The sequence below is a fragment of the Enoplosus armatus genome, chromosome 15, assembly GCF_043641665.1.
Source record: "Enoplosus armatus isolate fEnoArm2 chromosome 15, fEnoArm2.hap1, whole genome shotgun sequence".
Classification (NCBI taxonomy): Eukaryota; Metazoa; Chordata; class Actinopteri; order Centrarchiformes; family Enoplosidae; genus Enoplosus; species Enoplosus armatus.
Genome location: NC_092194.1, coordinates 8,860,186 through 8,882,064, shown reverse-complemented (window position 1 = coordinate 8,882,064; position 21,879 = coordinate 8,860,186). Strand labels below are relative to the sequence as shown.

Here is a 21,879-nt window from a genome sequence, read left to right as displayed (position 1 = left end):
TAAAACATAACTCCACCCACCTGCGAACATTTTGACTAACCATCAAAAATACATTTTCCCCTTATTTTAAAAATGCACAAAACTTGTGATTTTGCTCCTATTTTCTAGTTAATATCTGAAAAAGTAGCAAAACAAAGACATCTGAATCCCCTACTTGTACCACTGACTAGAAACACCTAAAAGGTTAATATCATCCAATATTTTACTAAATGACCTCTTGATTGCTTTGATTCTATTAGTAGTTTCTCAAATTTGATTATACACATCCGATTATTTTGTTAACTGGGTTAGCACTAGCTAGCACTCAGCTGTTTCCCTCCAACACCAAACACATAAAATGTAGTTTAATATGTAGGACAAACTTTGGAGGATCAATGTACAAAAGCTATCATAAGATGTTATTAAAAACATGTTGAGTCACAAATACATCCCAAAAGGATAAAATAGTTTTATTTATAGTCTCATAATAAAGGTATGCCTTAACTTGCAAGACAACCATTGGCAGTATGTACAACATACCTGTAATTTCCATGGAATGGAACAAACAAATATTGATTACGTACACACTAATTTACCTCTGCAAAAAGGAAAAAAAAAAGAAAAAAGAAAGATAAACGTTCCCAGCACAGGCAAATATTTCAAGGGAAGGCTTTTCTTTGCAGAGCTGACACCACTTAAGAGTATACAGTGTTATATACTACACACTGAAATGGACTTCCATAACAAAAATAAAAAGGTCACTGCCCTTTAACTGCATTGCGTAACATTCAGTATCCATTAGGGATTTTTTTATAACCACAGTTTTATGTGATAATAATAAAAATAGAGGAAAATAAATAGTTGAACCTGTGGAAAATCCACTGAAACAGCAGGTCAACTTGTTCATCCTCCTGTGTTCTCTGGAAAATCTCAAGCCAAACATAAAGGAGATCAGACGCAAGGGTGAGAAATCAATTTGGGTGCATCACTATAAATAGAGGGATTCATTTGATTACACAAACATCTTCAAAGACAAAAACTTCAGCCACCTACACTGAATAAGGAGGGTTGTATCTTGCATAACAGACCTTTTTTTTTTTCAAACGCAACTTCACATTCTTTTCTGGAAAAGTATGAATATTAAAAAGGTAAACTATCCCTAATTACCATTTTGTCAAAGCTTGTAAAGTCTTACAACTCCAACAAAGAAAAGAAAAAAATGTTTTTATTTTATGTAGCTTTACTAAAGCCTCATACCTTGTCATCTCCACGTTTGATTATGAATAGTTAACATGAGGTTTGAAAAGCATAAAGTCCTTCAAAACTGCAGAGCTGCCTCACTTTGGGGGTCTTGAAAGTTGTTGCTGGGCCACAAAAGGAGCGACAGGATGCTTGCCCGGAGGAAGAAGGAAGGTAGAAGCGTTTTATACATAATAGCACCTCTCTCACACAGTCCCCACCTTGTCTCCTGGACTGGCGTAAGAAGGCGGGACTGAGAGTGGACAGGTAAGAGGAGGGGCTGGTGGGCAAAAAGAGTCTGTTTTGGAGGAACGGAAGGTGACCCAGAGTCTAGCTGGGCTCCACGCGCAGCTTCTTTCTGTTGGGCGGCTCGTCTGGCTCCGACTCGGAGCTGGAGTCGGACCCGCCGTCGAAGGCGGACACTGCGCTGCCTTTGCGGTTTGTGTACAAGCTGCTATCAGAAGAGTAGTTTGTCTGGAGCTGGGTGTTCCCCTTGGCCTTCTCCAGGGCACGAACTGCACACAGACAGAAAATAATGCAGTAAATACTTTCTCATCAAATATGACATACTGTAACTGAAAAACCACATCACACTTTGTTGTAAAAAGACATCCACAACAGTTCCTCCACTTACCCTGCTGCTCCAACAGTGCGTTCTGCTTCTTTAAGTCATCGATGTCTTGCTGGTGGGTGTGGTTTTTTCGCCTCATGTACTGGATGTACTCAGTGGCTTTGTCTAGAATCTGTGCTCGGGAAGCCTGTTTGACAGAGTTCTGTCAGCAAAAATTTCAGAGAGCTATGGGACAATGCTGCAGTGTCTTTTTGTACAAGTACATGTTATGCAGAGATCACAGTGTTACACATGAATGTTGCAATTCATTTTCAGTCTGGATTATAAAGTAAAGGTAAAAACACACAAGTATTCCACGGGTCAGCGACTTTGGTATACGTGCTAACATTTATATTACATATATATATATATATATTGATATATACAGACACCATCACACCTGCATACTGAATTATGCCACAGCTTGTTGCACTTTTCGTACTTAATGGAATGATTTACTGACCTATAAAGTGGACTGTAGATACAAACACATCTCTCTGTCCAGCAGTTCGGTGACTACGCTGTTATAGAGCTGTTTGGCAACTGCATCAATATTAAGGCCGTTGTGTACCATTCACAGAGGACATGAATTGTTTCATGGCAATTATTCACAGATATTGTGGAACAAATCAACAATCTCAAACCTCAGATTGCACCATGAAGGTCACACTGTTTTGGGCTTGTTTAACACGTGGATGGCTTTGCTTGGCAAGTTAGCCATCTCTTAAAATTACATCACAATTGTCTCTTTCCTCTGGTTTACACCTCTAATAGAGCTGCCCAAGGAGAACACCACAGAATAGCATGGGCTCTGATGAGTACAAACTGGAATAATGTGTGGTAAGGTGGTTGAATATTATATCAATACAGCGTTGATGAGCTGCAGACAGATTTTGCAAAGCTTTGAAAACACACAGCAGTGCAAGAAGAGAAAACCTGCATTTTCACCTCATCTGTACCAGAGAAATGCAGCTGTCTCCTGAAGTTTATATTATTTGTGCTGACAGTCTTCAGGCTGACACATCGTCTAAAACTGGCACTTGTTGCTGAGCCCTGAGACAGGCAGCTGACATGACATTAAAAAATATAAATTTTCTTTGCTGGTAGAGTTATGGAATGTAGAAAATGAATATATTTTCGTCTCACCTTCTCCCCTTGTAATGCAGGCACAGAATCTCGTAAACCGTGAAAGCTGTCTTTAATATGGTCCCTGCGTTTGCGCTCAAGCGCATTGTGATGTGCTCGCTTGTCTGCCTGCAAAGGGACAAGTAAAGTTTATACCTTTTATAGGTTTATACATATACATGTACACAAAAACACACAAGATGAAACCAAGAAAGTGTGTGACTTGAATGTGATTTTCACACACAAGAAGACAGGGAGCAATTTAAAGCTGCAGTGTGCAAATGCCGCAGCTTTAAATTGCAAATAAGTAGAATAAGCAGTAAATCTCATTTTCCTGACATCATGTAGCAGGAACCTGTGGTGTAAGTATGATGTTTACAAGGATGTGATCTGTTTACAGAATCTCAACTGAAGATGTGCTGTTTGCTTCAGTTGCTTAAAGGGTTGGACCAGCATATCCTGACAATGGTCCTTCACAGAAACTCAATATCAATGTCTACCTTCTCTCTGCTGTTTTAAATGGACTCAACAGAACCAATAGATAACAAACATCTTATCTTAAATTCAATATCTTCTGAAGCAAAATAACATGCTAGTCTACCTGGCACAAGAGTTTAACTCACTAGATTGCTTGATTGGCAGCTATATGGCTACATAAAAAAGAAAGCATAATATCTTCCACATGCCATGTACCACAGAGCAGAGACAAAACAACAGGGTGAACATCAGCCTTTTCTTTTTTTCTGAGAAACTGCCTGCATTCATAGTCCACTTGTTCAGCACCTGCTGTAGCTTTACAGAAGTCAGTCAGCTTAGGCTCAGACTGGACGCTCATTAAGATGCAGTCCAATACAGTCCAAGTTAAGCATCAGAGGACAACACTTACAGGAAAATACCTTTCCTGTCTAAAGGCAAAATGCTGCAAATTGCATTGTTAAATATCAAACACAATCAAGGAGAACACTGTGTTAAAGAAAGTGGTTAGAAGCTGTGGACATATTAATTATTACAGACAGAGTTGTGTAGTGTGCGTCAAACATTTAAGGCACACTAGTTGACTGGGACATTTTCCACACCTTAACCCTTATTTGGATGAAGCAAATAAACGTATATACATTTGAATGTATTTCTTGGTCTTCTTATAATTATATACTTGCCAGGTCAAATATAGTAAAATGTATAAAAATAGCATAAATATAGTATAAGATTATATAGTATAGAATTTTTCATTGAGGTAATTGCTATACACATTTTTAATTTAGATGTTTAGCTGCAAGTCATTAATAAGGCTCAGACTGGACGCTCATTAAGATGCAGTCCAATACAGTCCAAGTTAAGCATCAGAGGACAACACTTACAGGAAAATACCTTTCCTGTCTAAAGGCAAAATGCTGCAAATTGCATTGTTAAATATCAAACACAATCAAGGAGAACACTGTGTTAAAGAAAGTGGTTAGAAGCTGTGGACATATTAATTATTACAGACAGAGTTGTGTAGTGTGCGTCAAACATTTAAGGCACACTAGTTGACTGGGACATTTTCCACACCTTAACCCTTATTTGGATGAAGCAAATAAACGTATATACATTTGAATGTATTTCTTGGTCTTCTTATAATTATATACTTGCCAGGTCAAATATAGTAAAATGTATAAAAATAGCATAAATATAGTATAAGATTATATAGTATAGAATTTTTCATTGGGGTAATTGCTATACACATTTTTAATTTAGATGTTTAGCTGCAAGTCATTAATAAGGCTCAGACTGGACGCTCATTAAGATGCAGTCCAATACAGTCCAAGTTAAGCATCAGAGGACAACACTTTCAGGAAAATACCTTTCCTGTCTAAAGGCAAAATGCTGCAAATTGCATTGTTAAATATCAAACACAATCAAGGAGAACACTGTGTTAAAGAAAGTGGTTAGAAGCTGTGGACATATTAATTATTACAGACAGAGTTGTGTAGTGTGCGTCAAACATTTAAGGCACACTAGTTGACTGGGACATTTTCCACACCTTAACCCTTATTTGGATGAAGCAAATAAACGTATATACATTTGAATGTATTTCTTGGTCTTCTTATAATTATATACTTGCCAGGTCAAATATAGTAAAATGTATAAAAATAGCATAAATATAGTATAAGATTATATAGTATAGAATTTTTCATTGAGGTAATTGCTATACACATTTTTAATTTAGATGTTTAGCTGCAAGTCATTAATAAGAGCTGCCAATTATTACAAATACATGAAATTAAATGAAAAATAATTTCTTACAGTGAAGAGTGCTGTAAGAAGAACCACTGAAACTAGTTTTTCATATTAAGGTCTGAACTATCCTGTAACATTAGAAATGTATATGAATACTTTGGCTCTATGAGGATCCAAAGCTGGAGACCTAAGCTTAATCAAATGGGGGGAGGGAAATCCATGGCCCTGAGATATATGCGACCAGAGGATCTGACACGATTTCAGATGGATACTCAATTAAAACACCACAGCATGTTTATGGGCAATTACATGCAGCTGGTTTGTACACCATGGGGAATTTATAATAGCATGTACAGTATGTTTGATGTTGCATTTGGCAAGTATGTTACAAATACACTGGATTCTGGTTATAGGAGAACATATTTAAAAAGGTCCAGAAGGCTGCAGTGAAACAGACGAACTCGACATGTCCCTAATAAAAAACAACAACATGAACACAGCCGTCTCTAGTGTCCTATTTTCACTGCGGTCAAGTGAGCCGTCGTTTGGGTTTTCTTGCGCATCTATCCATGCAATTACGGTAGCAGTGCTTGGAGCGGCCAACATGTACGTGTAACGACTCTGACACTAAAGACCTGTTCAAACTTCTCTGCAATATATTCTCCCATACCTAATAAAACGACATCATGTTACACGTCATGTATAAAATATGTCTCGTTTCAAACGCTTCCTGAAAACGCATGGTCATACATGAGGACTTCCTTCATTCTTTAACTATAGCAAACTATATTTTCATGATTGATTTGCCGAGTATCCAATGGGAATCTGCTCAGAATATCCTTCACTGTTATAATATAAAATGTGAAAGCATTTTAATGTACACTTTAGAGATGTTCAAATTTTAAATGGAGCCCTGTTCAGAGACTATGACTAAATCAAATTTTGAAGTTATAGTATTGTACAGTATGGAGGTAAATTAAAAGGACCTCCAAACTCAAAATACATCGTAACACAGAACATTTCCTCATACTTGAACTCTCATAAAACCTTTCCATCAGAGGTATGCTGATATTGACCGAAAATTGGACTTCCCTTTTATATTGTAATATTTGTTTTGTGTTTTTTGTTATATCACATTATCAAGTAGTCATATTTCATCAAATTATGTGCAATAAATTTGTTTCACTACTAATTAGTTATGTGTGAATTTCATTGTCGTTTGCCTTTGTATAGCCAAAGATATTCTACATACACTAGTAGTCTTCATATCTAAACGTCCTTTTTGGCCGCTCCCAGCACCCGTACCGTAGTTGCACAAATCGATGCGCAACTAAATCCAAACGGTGGCTGGCTTAACAGGGTTTTCCGCAAACGACGACTCACCGCAGTTATACGCCGTAACTTACTCACCCGACTATTGTGCTCGACTTTCATGTACAAGCCAGCCAGCCAGCACTCTAAAAAGCACATTTTTTTCTAACAGTTCATTTCCTATCCATCTTACAATGTAGTGTTAACCAAGAAACTCAGCTAGCTAGCTACCTAGCTCAAGCAGATAGCGTAGGTTGGCAGAAATGTTAAAGTTGCTGTTGGAGTAACAATTTGGCTAGCTACTTCTAGAGGAAACTAAACCACATACATCGCTGTCGACTTCGATGTCATCGTTTTCGCTCATTCTTCGGAAAAAATGTATGAGAAAAGAAATCAAGCAGCTGTCAAAACAAAGTACGGCGACAACTAGAGGCAAATAACAAAATCTATCACGGAGCTTTGCTACAGCAGATACATGACGATCAACGGTTTCTTTACACGTGATTCGCCTACACATGGACGGGAAAACATAAACAGCGCAGGCGCAACAAAGTGAGACCTTCTGGGTAATGAAGTAATTCGCCAACACGCAGCCTGGCTAGCGCTGTTGTTGTGTCTGGAATGTGAACTACATTTCCCACAAGCCCACGGATTTGGACGCGCCCACCAAAATATACCGTTATCTCCTACAAGTTGCAAACACAGCAGCCTCAGGACCTGAAGTGTTATTACTGAAGTGGATCATGACGTTTTCTTTTTTAATATAGTTTATAAAACATAAAATATATTACAAACAGCATTTCATAACTTTGGCATGAATACACCAGTGATGCCTTAAACATATACATTCATATTAGATTCAACATATTCTCCTGAAATATACTTCATGCAAACATGTTTCTGTGGTATTAAGGACCAAAATGCATTGTGCTAAAGTCTTCTGTTTCTGTGGTCATTGTCAGCAGGGTAGTGTGCTACAATAACTAGGCTCTTCTCCCAGCGAATTATTATGAGGCCAGATGGTGGCCTAGCTCACTTTGGCTGCCCTCCCCCCACTCACCATCCATGGCTGCAAGCTTGCCTCCATAGGACCTTTAAATAGCTTCTGCAGCAAGCCATCACTGCTTATAAACCAACTGCAGCACTGCAAAGATGTGCTTTATCAGGAATTTGTTTTGCCTCATTTCAATAAGACTGAGCTAAACATGGACTGTTTTTACATTCTTAAAAACAACAACAACACCCCCTGTATGACCTTTATGTGTGTGCTATTTATTATTTCATATTTCATTCAATATTTAGACAACAGAGGGTGGAGGGAAAAAGAAGAAAAAGTATGTACCCACATGTACAGTATATCAGCTGTCTCATCACTGTCTCATTTCTCCAATAAAAAACATCAATCAAGCCACCGAAACTGAAAAAAATAAGTGTGGCCAATAAGAGAACATAATTATGTTGGGGACAATTCACAGTTATTACAAGCAAAATACGTTGACGTTTTAAGCACTGGGGGGTGAAAATGTATTACTAATGCCAATACGGAACTAACACAGAAGTATTGCTTGGTGTGTGATACAAATCAGGGTACTTTGATTCACCCTGGGATGAAAACATTTTCAGAAGGTGATATGAATTAAATTCTTAAACATACATAGAATTGTAATTTGCTCTTGAAGTGTTTGGATCGTCTTCAGCCACACCTGTTTTTGGTGAATTCTAAGGTCATTCGTATGGCAACAGGTCTGTAAATGATCTTCATCCACATTTTTTATTCTTCTCTCGCTGCCAGTTTACAATCCAGCTCAGTTTTAGATGGTGACATTTATCAAATAAAAATATCTTTATAAATACAAAGAATGATATCTTTAATTGTCTTCAGCGCCTCTCCAAATCTTAAACAACACCTGTTTTTTGTTAATTTTCTGATTTATTCATATGGCAACAGATCTGCAGATGATTTTCGCCCACATGTTTTATTGCCAGTTTTCAATTTGGAACCTAGGAGTGTTACTGAACAATATATATCTTGTTTAATCAAGACTTCTATGTATGTAGAGGAAGCAAGTTCACACAACTTAGGCTGTTGTTGAATGTCAGCACGTGAGGTGAATTGAGATTTTAAGATATGGCCCCTTTTACTTTGGTGTAGAGATTAGTGCAACAACATTTGAGCTGTTCCTGAGATATCAGATCTGTTGTGTGAGTTGTAAATAAAAAGTCTCTGTGTACAAAGTGCCCCAGTCTCACAATAAAAGTGGGCCCCTTTTGAAAAGACTTATAACTCTGCCAGACAAACTGAATCCTCTGCCTGGTTGCATAATGTTAATTGAAGGTCTGTTTACACATGCAAGTGAGGCCAAATGAATAAAATGCCTCTTTAGAGGTACAGAGGCAATTATATTCTTTCCACATTACTGAGCCCATCGATGCCAAACTTTCCCACGGTGCCCTGAGAAACAGCAACTACTGTGGACCAGGGGCAACTCCCTGTAACTGGCCCAAAAGTTGGATTCACTAGAAACAGTTGTGCAAGGACCTCCACAGAATGTGGTTTTGATGGTTTGCTTCTGGAGTTGTTTGCCATGTTTACACCTACCATGTTGTCATTGGCCCATATGACAGAGAGGGGAGGGCAGGGGGCCCAAACACAGAGAAAAGTAGTTAGACGCAAGACTGTGAGGGGAGATGGAAACGGGTGTGTGAGCGAGCACAGTGAAGTTGCAGAAGTTGGCGTGAAGTTAGGGTAAGAAACTGCCTTTATTACTTAGCCTATCATTACAATATCATTTGTTTTTTAAAGGATAAGATTGGCACCATTTTATTCTTATGTTATTATTAGTGTTGTGTTCTGTGTAGCCCCAGCCGGCTCATCAAAAACATAATAATGAGCCATGTTGTTGCATTGTGTGATAAATTCTTTCGTTACAATAAACTAAACTGAAATGGCCAGTTTAATTATTCCTCTCATCTCCTTAAAATAGCAAACCAGTGGAAACACAGAAAGATTCCCTGAGCATAGTCAAATACAGTTGTGGAGCTGTTTTAAACTAAACTACACGTTGTGTATTGTAATAAAGTCAGTGAATTAAATAATGTCATGCAGTGCGGCTTTTCATGTGTGTTCATTAGTTTAGGCATTAAGGCATATGCTGTATCAGGCTACAAAGACAATAATTGCACACTTTAGAAAATTGTTATAAAATTATAAAATAATGCACTTGTTGTGCTTTAATTGTATTCATTAGCACTTGAGAAGAACTAACTCATGTTTGTTAACTAACTCATGACTTTAACTGCAAATTTATGAACAAATACACCAAGTAAAATGACTAGTATTACAGGAGATTACAGAAAACTCAGAAAAGATTTCAAATCATTAATACCATAAAACATTTAATGTAGCCGACTGAGGATCACATAATGTCAGATTGTTGTTTACACCTGCAGATGAAGACATGTTGACGTTGTCTTCTACAGGCAAATAAAGCAATAACTGCTGAATTTTAAATCTTAGTTGTAAAGGTGCTCACCTGGATAAAACGTCTTAAATTGACGTTGGACATGAAATGTCTCTGCAAAGTATGAAGGCTTCAAGTTTCCACATCACACTGGTATAGGTTGCATACTGGTCTGCAACTGGCTTCCAAACCAGGTGTGATGTCACATAATCATGCTTGAACGTACACGTCTTAAAGTCAGATTTAAAGTGATGACAGAGAAACTTTATCCTTTCAGCAGATGAACGTGGAAACAGCGTTCAAAATCTGCACATGCATCATTCTGCACAGTGAACTTCAAACATTCAAATGAAGTAACAGTAAGCAAAACACATTTTGTGAGTGGAGGGGGACTTTAGACTTGCATATGCAGACATCATAGATGCATTAAACAGCTGCTTCTGTGACTTTTCTTGCCGATCAATGGAACAGGCTGGACTGTAGGCTGAGGTCTGAAAAGTGCTGGCACTGCGGCTGGCTTCACATCAGTGACATTGTTATCAATTGACACTGATCAGTGATATAATGTGCTCTGCTAGAAGTCTGACATTCAAAAGGAATATCTGTAGCGCACTAACAGCAGACTGCAATCCAATAAAAGTCAGGTTTGAAGTAAAGCTAGTATTGTATCTGGCTGTAAAACTTAACAAAATCCTCCAGACAGATATGCATAAAACCAGTTCTAAATGTTAACATTTAATTCGGTGAATAGCAGGTTATTTGGTAACGTATTGTAAGAACCAGTAAAGGGAGCAGCACATAGTGGTTTTCCTTTTCTTAGATAATGAGTTACATGGCAGTTCTTCTTGTGCAGACCTAATCCAAGATTTTGATTTATTGTCCTAGATCACAGCCAGTACATGATAACACACATTTCACTGTGGTTGCACCTTATATGATTAGGGTTACAGCTATGTTGGTTTTGGCTACTGATAACTGATAACTTAAAATATCAGTTGGGTTCTCAGTTCAAGGTGCTCAAGGTCAAGGTTCAATGTTCAAATGGTCAAATAAAACAAATAAGACATTTTTATCACAGTAACAGTATATTTCATTTAATTAATTTAATTTCTCACCCACTGTCACATTTGAATAAAAAATAACAACTAAATGATGTGAGATAAATCTCTTCAGTGCCCTAAATCATATCTTCTTTTTAAGGTCATGTTGCCACTCTTATGCAAAAATGTGACTCTTGCATTCAAGATTATCACAACTTCTCTTTAGCTGTCTGCTGTAACTGCCCACATAATAGGCAGAACTTAGTGAAGGCTTTCTGCAGACTCTGTATCTGCTTTCTAGGGAAGACATGCCAGGAATAATAAGGGTTTCTTGACAACATGTCTCCCAGTTCCTTTTGTTGATCAGAATCCAGGATCATGCAGCTTAACTTTTTGCATAGTAACAGCAGCTATCGGGCAGCAATCACACCAACTTTAAGGGCAAGAGTGAGAAAAAGAAGCCCCCCTACTCTCTACAGGGTTGTGTTTAGGCTTAGGGTTCCATTTTGCCCCAAAGACATGACAAAGTGGATCTGGCCCCCATTGTAGTACAAAAACTATTAAAAACACATGTTCCTTCAATATGAAGAAGATGGGTACTGTAGTCAATCTCACATACACCGTCCTGCTGCCAAAAATACTCACTAGCGCACCAAATCCGCCGCTGAAAATAGTCCCCCACAAATGCACTATTTACTTCTGTTTGAGTAACATTTGCAAATAACTACAGTGCCTAGGTGTTTTGGGAAATTATTTCACCCTTTCTTAAAATAAAAATATATATTTGTGACCTGTTTTTAAAACATTGTGCCTGCTGTAGGCAAGAATTGGCTTAGTTAGTTATGAGCTGGTTATAAGAGATGCTTTTAATAATAAAAAAGTACTGAAGTACCTAGCCCAATACTGAAGCAAAGAAAATGTGAATGGCTGCATTGATATACTGTATGTGTATCAAAATTGAATGAAGAATCTTTGCTGTAAATGTACTGAGTTTGCTTTGTCTGACAGGTGAAAGCCACAACACAGTAAACACACAGTGCTGGGATGAGTGCCACAATGAATGTGACAGACGTCTACCAGGGGACAGCTAACATCTATAATGAGGGAAATGTCTCTGGCAATGGAAGCATGATTTTCCTGGACACCGCCCAGGCCATACACAAAAGTATCAGTATCATTAGCATCATTGCGCTCTTCCTCATCATGATATCCCTTGGCTGTAACATGGAGATTTCCAAAATTAAGATCCATCTCTTCAAGCCAAAAGGAGTAGCCATTGCATTTCTGGCCCAGTTCGGCATCATGCCCCTGACAGCTTTCACTCTAGCCAAACTCCTGGCGATGGGGCCCTTCAAGTCTGTGACTTTGCTCATCTGCGGCTGCTGTCCAGGGGGAAACATGTCAAACCTTCTTTCCCTGGCCATGAAGGGTGACATGAACCTCAGGTAAAAACCTCATTGAAGTATTGATTCCTGCCTTGTTGGAAGATTACAAATGCCTACAATAATTTACCACTTAAGCTGCGTCAGCACAAGTGGATGTCATACCACAGACTTGCCAATAAACATTAAAAAAAACAAGAGCCTTGTTTCAGACATATACATTTCAGGCATGTTTAATTATGTTTCTTCTCTCTCTGATACCCTCCCAGCATCGTAATGACCACCTGTTCCAGTATCGCGGCCCTGGGTATGATGCCTTTACTGCTTTATATCTACTGCAAAGGCTTCCCTGGTCTGGAAAATGCTGTACCATACAGCAGCATCATGACTACTCTCATACTTGCCCTGGTGCCTTGTATTGCTGGCATTCTCATTAATCACTACAAACCAAACTACACTCCAATCATCAAAAAAGTGAGACCCCTAAAATGTGCCGCATACAGACATCGCAAAGAATTGATTGCTGTTATAGACTAGCCTTTCTCATAGCAGACATTTTGACTTGTCATAGCAGGAAAAGCATTATAACATTAATGATGGCTCTGTTTTATTAAGTCTCTATCTAAGTGTCGAGGCAGCACGCACAATACCAGGACCCTGACACTAAAGCAGCTAAATTGAATTCATAATTCATTATGACTGTTTCCACCTGTGCTTTTACTACCGTTACATGTCACAATGTCTTCCATAAAAAAAAGGCCTGTGGGACACAAAGTTGTGTTTACCACAAGCATTCATCACATGGCGTGGGTGTAATTTGTAGTCCAAACAAACAGGAAGGTATGTGCAACAGGAAGCCAAAGCCCTTTAACACTAACTAAGAGCAGACCTTGATGCTTCCAGACGATGTTTGCCACATTTGGAAAGAGGGAAGAAGAGAGAAGTTTCATGCTTTGATGCGGCGATTCAAGTAACATTTAGGGGAGATACATTGACTTTACATGTTTTCATTTTCTCGATAGGCTGGCCTCACCATCGTGTTAATCGCCAGCGTCATACTGGTCTCCCTGACCAGTATCGTCCTCAAAAACTCGATATGGATGATCCTCATGCCTGATGTACTGGCCGCAGCTGTACTGATGCCGCTGACAGGATATATACTGGGATATGTCATGTCTATCTTATGCAAACTCAGTCCACAGTAAGTGAATTTACACTACATGTTGAGTTGGTAAACAAGCCAGTATATAGCTGTGTCCCAATTACTACATGTTAAATGTATACAGTTAGCCAAAGTACAATGTACTCTTTGTCATAGTATACTGTGGAGTATCATGGTAGTGGAATGGCTGCCAATAAAACGTCACAAAGAGAAAGCAAAATGTTTTACCAAAGGTGAAACACTTTTTTTCTCTTACCACCATCCATAATTATTATGTTTCTTTTTGCAGCTGTGAGTAGCGCCCCGATTTTCTTTTGGAGAGAATTGTGTACATCACAGGTTTCATTTGGCTTGTGACTCCTCAAAATGAAGCAATAGTACGAGTGACCCCTTCTTCACAGGTTATGGTTGTAGCCTGGATATGACTTTAACCACGGAACAGTTTTGCTTTTTGGTTTTATTTAATTTAAGGATTTTTGGAGGCCCGAAGAGGTGAAACTATTTAGCATTTCATGAGAAAAACGCAAACATTTGAGAAAAATATAATTTTGTGATTTGATTTTTTACATTCTAGTATAGCTACTCTTACTAAGATTTTAACCTAGATTTTTAATGAATTCTAGTTAAAGATGTGCATATAAATGAGATATCCAGTAGTATGTAATACAGCAGCGAGGGAAGGTGTTAAAATAAGTGGGGAAAAGCTTCACATAAACAATTGAAACCTGGAAATAAATCCTGTTATTTACAGTTATGTCTTCCAATGGCAGTAAAATTGGCGCATTTCATTTATCAAATTCAAATACACTAAAATCAAAACTAATGACAAGTTACTCGCCTCTTCTTAGATGCAGCAGGACCATCTCCATGGAAACGGGGTGTCAGAACATCCAGGTGTGCTTTGCCATCCTACAGACGGCCTTTGACCGGCGGGACATTGGACCCATGCTTCTCTTCCCTCTGCTATACGTGACATTCCAGGCTACTGAGGCCCTTCTCCTGTGCCTGAGCTTCAGATGTTACCAAAGATTCAAGCCATCAGTTGAGGGTAAATGTCACAGCTGCCTATGTGTTTTTATAGAGGCTGGGAGGATGGGTGGAGGGGTCAGGCGAGCACATGCACTCTCTCCACACATTTGTAGTCATTGCTCTTTTGAATTCAGATCAAAGAAAGCAGAGGTCAACAGTATCACCCTTCTCTCACACAGATACAACATACCACAGTGTTAACGTTAAACAAGAGGAGGTGAAACAACCGTGACATCATCACAGATGACAACCCAGCGATGGAGAGGGGAAACGAAGCAGCTATTCAGCGCCCTCACTGTCTTCACTCAGGCCTGCGATACTGACTGAAAGATTGTGAGATAATGTGCAACCACTAACACTTTAATTATCGTTTACTTGATCAGCATGTTGAAGTAGGAAGTCAATGATTAAAAATAATGACATTTTGCATTACATTTATATTTTTGCATTCAAAATATCTATATCATTTAAGCACATTTTGATGAGTAAATATAAATATATAAATATATATCTTTTGAGACTGGAGAATTGTGCTGTGTGTTATTAAATACTTTGAGAGGTCAATCTCTGATGTGTAAAGAAGTGTAATAAAAGAAAGACACAGGCAATTTGAACACCTCAAATAATATTTAATCAAAATGACTGTATGGTATATACAGACTAAATTTAACTTAAAAACTTTTCACATATATTAAAATACCATCTTCACAAATGGAAAAAACCATTCCTCAGTCCAAAAGTAAATTTGATGGACAGTCAAACAGAGTGAACACTGACATTACACTAATCTGTACACTTGGATCTTCCCAACCACGTTTACAGTGTCACATACAACGTGCCTGCAGTAGAATTAAAACTGAAGCCGCAAAGTGAAAAGACCTACTTTTTTTCTCTCTTTTTTTTTTTTAAGTTTCCAAGAGCTGTGGAAGCATCAAAAGAAGCCATGGCTGATCAACAGCATTCTGGACACAAATAAATTAAATACACATTTTAGTTTCCTGTTAAGACTTAAAAACAGGAATTTTCAAGCAGCCTGCATAAATTAAGAGAATAATATTTTCCTGTGTACAAGTGATGTGTCAGACAAAGCCACACATAATATCACTAAGCAGTGGAGGCATTTAACTGACATTCATTTTTAAAATTCCTTATTTTACATATTATAGATACCTGTGCATAGAAGTGGAAAGCTAAGGCCATTGGGGGCGAGGGTGTGAGTATGCAGGTCATACATCTGAACAAGGATGAAAAGCGATCAACGTGTTTGCCCTCAATCCAATGAAAAACAGAGCAGCAGTGAACTCTTGGGTGGACAAGCAGCCTTAAAACTGTACAGTGACATGTGGAATGGCATGAGTCTTGATTAATAACACCTTAAATAATGATCTATAATCACAAAAATCTTTGAAGACGATGTTGCGAGTGTGCATGACTTGGACAACAATCTTACTTGGCCTTCATGCAACTTTGCCAATGTGTGTCTTACATGAAATGATATGTGGTTAAAGAAAGTAACAGTAAACCAGACACTGATGAGATTATTAGCTCCCGAAATGAGTTTGCAGCTTCACCCATTCAACTGAAATACATCAGTCATTTTTTTCCAACAGCCTTTAAGACACACTCCTTCAGGAGGTGCCTGTTCCCTTCTGTTTTTGTTCTACATCAGCTTCAGACATTAGACGTACATACATAGCGTAGGAATTCCTATAAAAAATGTTGTAAAGCATGTATGTACATGTGAATCTCTTCTCCGTTCTCCTTTGGGATGGTCAGAGGAACTATTCTGAGTGAGGCATAGCTTCACTCAGAGCCTCCTCAGTTGGGCTTGTCTATGTTGACAGCTGTGTTGACTAACGCTCAAGATGCATCCCGCTCACCAGTACAGCTCAATAACAACGCTGGTTGTCTCGGGTAAGTCCAAAGGCTGCCGCATTTTTCAGGCCTCCTTCAGCAATGGCATATCTGTGGACAGCAGGCAAACATTTACATCAGCACAAAGAGGGGATTTTAAAATAAGTAAAAAGTGTGTGTGAAGGGGGCTTTACCATCAGAGTAGTCCATCTCAGAGTCCAGAGACAGGCTGTGTTGGTCGCTGCCTGCAGACGGCCTTCTTTGTGAGGATGAAGGAGCTGTAGCACCTGCATGCTCCAGAACCCAGGTAGAGGACGAGGGTGAGGGGGACGAAGAGGATGAGGACGGCGGTACAGGGTGAACAACAGCCATCTCTGACTGCTGCTGTTTGAGGGATGAAGGCCGAGAGGGGCCAGCCTCTGGCGCTGTGGCATGCTGCCCCTCAGACAGCACTATCTGGACTCGAGACTCCGAGCTGAGGGCTGAGGCTCCACTACTACACACAGCCTCCTCATATGAGGGCAGAGTCACCTGGACTCCTTCCACCATGATTGACACGGGCTGGCCGGACACACCCAGATCCCGTCTAGGTGTGGAGGATGACAGGAAAGTTAAAAACTGTCAACTTGTAACTTGTGCGACTCGTTTCCTCAATGTAAAGTGCCTACCACCTCTTTCCTGTTGGTAGGAAAGCATGATTTTGAGGGCAGACTCACCGATGGAGGGACTTGATTTTTGGCTGCAGAAGTACAAACAGCACCACCAGGAGCAGGATTAGGGCCACTGAACTGGCTGTGGATGCCACTATGGACAAGGCGGGCATCCCCAATGGTAAAGTTGGATTGCGGTCTGTGAGGCAGATAAGCAGATGACACAGCTACATGTAAAGAACTTACTGCAATCATTTCTCCAATAGTCCAAATGTTTCATCCAATTTTTTACCTTGCTCCATGAGGCAGCTGAGCTTCACTTGGCTGTCCCACTCCCCATACTGACAGGTAAGGTACTTATAGTCTCCCTTCAGAATGTAGCCTTCCTCACAGAAATACTCAATCACAGTGCCGTGAGAAAGTCGTCCACATGTGGAGGGGTGGCAGGTGTAACCCCCGTTCTCTGGCTGATATGGAGGCTGGCATACTGTCATTAGAGAGAATGGAAAATAATAAATACATCAACTCCAGTGCTGTATATTGTTTCATATATATTGAATCCTACATGAAGGACAGGGACTACTTTGTGTCCTATAATTAAACATCCGAGCGTACAAAAATGGGGTCTCGGGCCTCATCTGCTTAACGTCTACATGCTCCCACTAGCTGACATTATGGAAAACAACAAAATCACCTTGATCACCTTGACAACATATAAAGAATTAAAGGACTTAAAGGTCTCAGCAGGATTTAGAAAAATGTGTCCATGCGTCTATCTTGGTGCTATACAAATAAACTTGCCTTGCCTATCACTATGTCCTTTATTGCATCTAGCATTAACATGTCTCTTCAGTCACCCTTTCTCTCAGTGATTCTGTAATGAAAACTTGCTTTGTCTCTATCCATGGATATTCTGAGTATGATACATTCTTGGCAGTGTGTCTGTCATAATATGTATATTTTCGTTATCACAGTTGCTGGATGTTGATTTAAGAGCCAAAATGTGTCTCAGGCCTCTTGTGGAGTTGGTTTGTGTGATCAGAGCCTCAATATGTCTCTGATCGCACTTACAGGAAAAGTTAAGCTTGTTTTCTGCTCAATCCAAATCAATATTATTAATGTAAACACAGCTGTAGATTGAAATGCAAACAGAAAATGTACTATGAGGAGGTTAGTCTTTACCGTCACTGCGTATACAGCGAGGAGGTTCAGAGGACCAGTGTCCCAGTGTGGTACAGGTGAGGATGCTAGGTCCGTCTGGCAGGTAACCAGGGTCACAGCGGTACTCCAGCACTGTGCCCATAGGGAACGAGCTCCTGTTGGTGTCTGTCAGATTAGTTGAGCCATGCTGCACCGTAGAGGGTCTTATACAACCTTAAAAAAGGCACAACAGTCAAAAATACAGTTAATAGCCGTAATTAATCTTTAATAACAAATACAGGCTTTGTTTATATAGCACTTAAAATGTGTGTGCTTTACAAAGGCAAAGGGTAGAACAGAGTTTAACAGATAAAACAGAGTTAAAAAACAACAACTAAAACTTAATGAATCACTAAAATAAATAAGTAAATGCCGACACATAAAAAGGGTTGCAGTCTGTGAGAGAGATAAACTGCTGACATGGTTACCTGTACAGAACTTAGTAATTATTTATCTCATAGTTCAAATGTGTCAGCTAATCCACCTTTACCTTTCTCCATGAGGCAGCTGATCGGCATTAGGTTGTCCCATTTCCCATATTGACACGTACAGAATTTATAGTCTCCCTTCAGAATATATCCTTCATCACAGAAATACTGAATCACAGTGCCGTGGGAAAGCCTTCCACATGTGGAGGGGTGGCAGGTGTAGCCCCCGTTCTCTGGCTGATATGGAGGCTGACATACTGTTCATGGAGAGAATGGAAAACAATAAATACATTGGCTCCAGTGCTGTATATTGTTTCACAAAGGTGTCACTATGTCTCACCTCTGTGTCTCATCTGTCTGTAAGAAAAACCTGCTTTGCCATGGATATTCTGAGTATGCTACATTCTTGGCAGCATGTTGGTAATAATAGGTCTATTTTCGTTATACGGTTACTGGATGTTGATTTAAGACACAAAATGCGTCTCTGACCTCTTGTGGAGTTGGTTTGTATGATCAGAGCCCCAATATGTCTGTGGCTGCATTTACAGGAACAGATAAGCTTGTTAAGTTTTCTCAAACCAAATCAATGTTATTAATGTACAACAAACTGAAGGTGTTAAGGTGTTAAGTAAATTGAAATACAAACAGGAAATACATACAAGATGAAATCAAAACACATATTGACAACTAAATCAATATTTTAAAATCTTTACCGTCACTGCGTATACAGCGAGGAGGTTCAGAGGACCAGTGTCCCAGTGCAGAGCAGGTGAGGATGCTAGGTCCGTCTGGCAGGTAACCAGGGTCACAGCGGTACTCCAGCACTGTGCCCACAGGGAACAAGCTCCTGTTGGTGTCTGTCAGATTAGTTGAGCCATGCTGCACCATGGAGGGTCTTACACAACCTTAAAAAGAGGGACAACAGTCAAAAATACAGTTAATAGCTGTAATTAAGTCTTTCACAATAAATATAGGTTTTATTTTTATAGCACATCTTAAAACAGTGTAACAAAGTGCTTTACAGGTAAACGTAAAACAGAGTTTAACACAGATAAGAGTTAAAAATAGAACAAAACATTGAATAACAATTAAAATAACTAAGAAAAGAGTTTAACATAAAATTACATTTGAAGAATGAAGACAGTAACTTCCACAGCTGAGACCGTTGATGGTATTAAGACCATCTCTTTGATGGATGGATTAATCCACAAAAAAAGAAAATTCAGGCATTATTTTGCTGACAGTTGGGTGCTGAAGACCAATACATGAACCTACTGATAGATCTGAGTTTGAGGACTGACCAACCTTGGCTCACACAACTGATCTGCATGGGGCCGTCCCACTGTCCATCCTGACAGGTCAGGTAGTTATAGTCTCCACTGAGATCGAAGCCCTCATCACAGAAGAACTCCATCACAGTGCCATGGGAAAACATTCGACAGGGGGATGGGTGGCAGATGTAGCCCCCATTCTCGGGTTTTGAGAGGGGTAGACATGCTGATGGGGGGAAAAGAAACAATACACAACATGTAAGGTACCAGCTGAACTTTAAAACATAGTTGTGTTGTTTTTTTAAAAGTTTATATGTTAGAAAAGTTGGTTAGCTAAAAATCATAACAGAGACTAAAATGCCACATAATTAAAACTTGAAAATAACTGAAAGTAAAGATGTTTTTACCTATGAGAGAAGGATTATAAATTAGACTAGTTGCTCACACACATTACTTTGCATGTCAGAGAAGAACGCGGTGGACAGAACATCTTACCACCACTGCGTATACAGTGAGGAGGATCAGAGGTCCAGCGTCCCAGTGTGGTGCAGGTGAGGATGCTGGGTCCGTCTGGCAGGTAACCAGGGTCACAGCTGTACTGCAGTACTGTACCCACAGGGAACGAGCCCCTGTTGGTTTCGGTGAGGTTTACCCAGCTGTTCTGGACCATATATGGCCTCACACATCCTGGGAAGAGAAGAAGGGGAAATTCTGTGAAACTGCTCACAACAAATATATGTTACCCAGTGAAGCCACCAGTAATAGAAACACAGAATGACCTATGACCACCATCTGTACTAGAAAGGCTTTGTAGTGGCCCCACATACTCGGGGTGGACATATATAAACACTTGTTTCTTGTATTACATCACGTATTACTGCTGGGTTACTAATATCAACGAATTAACTCATTTAATAGTCAAGGGAGTCCTCCTATTATAGTAATAATGCAATGTTAGCATGTAGCTGTTTAACAGCCCCAGTGATTCAAAGTGTCCAAAAGATTTGAATGTATTTCACAACTCTTCAGACTGCCTAAGCAAACATAATCTGGAACAGCTGAGCTATTGCTTTCATTGTAGTTAATTATATATTTAAATGACATATTAGTACATTATACTAAAAGATTAACATAATGATATTGACAGCATTTGATATTTGACATGTGAAGTAGTTATAGAACTGTTCGGATAGAGCTGATCGAGCTGGGATATCTGGCATATGTTGAAATCAATGTCTTGTATTGTTTGTTGTTGTTGTTGAGAGAGAGAAGGTAAACATTTGGAAAATCAATGATAAGAAGGAGCTGATCAAGTCTCTCCTATGCAGTAAAACAGGTATTACATTCTCTCAGTATAAGGACTCCCTGACATTCACCCATTTGGAGATGACAAAGCTGATTTAAGAATGTTTCTCCAGCAGAGCAAAGAAAGGTTAATACGTTGCAGACACAATCCATAAAGCTTTGTTTTGTATGTCAGTGTATGAGCACTTCTGCCTCTTACCTGACCCTTGCCCAGTGGACAGTACAGTCAGTACCAGCAGCAACAAAAAGGACCGTTTAGTGGCTGAGGTGTGGGCCCAAAAGGCTTTTGATATTGACTCTATCATTCCATTGCACATCTTCCCCTGCAGAGTCAACTCAACCTGGCAAGATCAGAAAATCATGAAATCACAAGGTATAAATATATCATGATGAAATAGCAATCCCTCATAGCCCTGGCCATATGCTGACACCTGCCTGGTGCAGGTACTCTGCAGAGCTTGGACAGCGGCCAGCGATACGGGTGTGATTGTGGGACAGTGGCACAATGACAAGCCTGAGAGAGAAAAAACTAGCAATAATGGTATAAGCACTGAGCAAAATAGCGGTAATTAGAAGCCAACGCCAATTCCTCCTGTCGATGCCGTTAATTATGAAT

The 21,879-nt window shown here is 39.4% G+C and overlaps 3 protein-coding genes across 6 annotated transcripts; 1 reads left to right on the top strand and 2 right to left on the bottom strand.

Moving 5' to 3' along the window:
* Window positions 1–433: 433 nt before the first annotated feature.
* LOC139297468 (protein max-like) lies at window positions 434–6,937 on the bottom strand. 4 transcript variants are annotated; one of them, XM_070920158.1, is made up of 4 exons: window positions 6,810–6,937; window positions 2,975–3,082; window positions 1,853–1,991; window positions 434–1,733 (listed from the first exon to the last, which is right to left on the bottom strand). In XM_070920158.1, exons 1-4 carry the CDS (start codon window positions 6,843–6,845, stop codon window positions 1,549–1,551), a joined length of 468 nt encoding a protein of 155 aa, XP_070776259.1. In that variant the 5' UTR covers window positions 6,846–6,937; the 3' UTR covers window positions 434–1,548. The 4 variants fall into 4 exon arrangements, with proteins under 4 accessions (XP_070776259.1, XP_070776261.1, XP_070776260.1 ...); XM_070920160.1 differs by having other exon boundaries at window positions 1,853–1,976; XM_070920159.1 differs by having other exon boundaries at window positions 6,798–6,845.
* Window positions 6,938–12,026: 5,089 nt separating this feature from the next.
* LOC139298004 (hepatic sodium/bile acid cotransporter-like) lies at window positions 12,027–14,871 on the top strand. The gene is made up of 5 exons (XM_070920819.1): window positions 12,027–12,427; window positions 12,634–12,838; window positions 13,387–13,565; window positions 14,375–14,574; window positions 14,735–14,871. The coding sequence occupies exons 1-5, from the start codon at window positions 12,027–12,029 to the stop codon at window positions 14,785–14,787; spliced, it is 1,038 nt and encodes a 345-aa protein (XP_070776920.1). The 3' UTR covers window positions 14,788–14,871.
* A 307-nt stretch (window positions 14,872–15,178) lies between these two features.
* LOC139297727 (sushi domain-containing protein 4-like) lies at window positions 15,179–21,580 on the bottom strand. The gene is made up of 10 exons (XM_070920505.1): window positions 21,463–21,580; window positions 20,454–20,645; window positions 19,993–20,184; window positions 19,401–19,592; window positions 18,750–18,944; window positions 18,242–18,433; window positions 17,352–17,546; window positions 17,126–17,258; window positions 16,604–16,995; window positions 15,179–16,520 (listed from the first exon to the last, which is right to left on the bottom strand). The coding sequence occupies exons 1-10, from the start codon at window positions 21,578–21,580 to the stop codon at window positions 16,495–16,497; spliced, it is 1,827 nt and encodes a 608-aa protein (XP_070776606.1). The 3' UTR covers window positions 15,179–16,494.
* Window positions 21,581–21,879: the final 299 nt, after the last annotated feature.

Excerpts from the sequence above, each read along its gene's own strand:
- LOC139298004 (XM_070920819.1), top strand. The coding sequence starts at position 12,027 with ATGAGTGCCACAATGAATGTGACAGACGTCTACCAGGGGACAGCTAAC. Across the intron at positions 12,839-13,386 it reads ACACTCCAATCATCAAAAAA|GCTGGCCTCACCATCGTGTT; the intron begins GTGAGACCCCTA and ends TTTTCTCGATAG. Across the intron at positions 14,575-14,734 it reads ATTCAAGCCATCAGTTGAGG|ATACAACATACCACAGTGTT; the intron begins GTAAATGTCACA and ends TCTCTCACACAG.
- LOC139297727 (XM_070920505.1), bottom strand. The coding sequence starts at position 21,580 with ATGTGCAATGGAATGATAGAGTCAATATCAAAAGCCTTTTGGGCCCAC. Across the intron at positions 19,593-19,992 it reads GATCAGTTGTGTGAGCCAAG|GTTGTGTAAGACCCTCCATG; the intron begins GTTGGTCAGTCC and ends CCTCTTTTTAAG. Across the intron at positions 18,945-19,400 it reads TCGCTGTATACGCAGTGACG|TATGTCAGCCTCCATATCAG; the intron begins GTAAAGATTTTA and ends CTCCATGAACAG.
- LOC139297468 (XM_070920159.1), bottom strand. The coding sequence starts at position 6,845 with ATGAGCGAAAACGATGACATCGAAGTCGACAGCGATGTATGTGGTTTA. Across the intron at positions 1,992-2,974 it reads CTGCATTACAAGGGGAGAAG|AACTCTGTCAAACAGGCTTC; the intron begins GTGAGACGAAAA and ends TTTTGCTGACAG. Across the intron at positions 1,734-1,852 it reads CGCACTGTTGGAGCAGCAGG|TTCGTGCCCTGGAGAAGGCC; the intron begins GTAAGTGGAGGA and ends GTCTGTGTGCAG.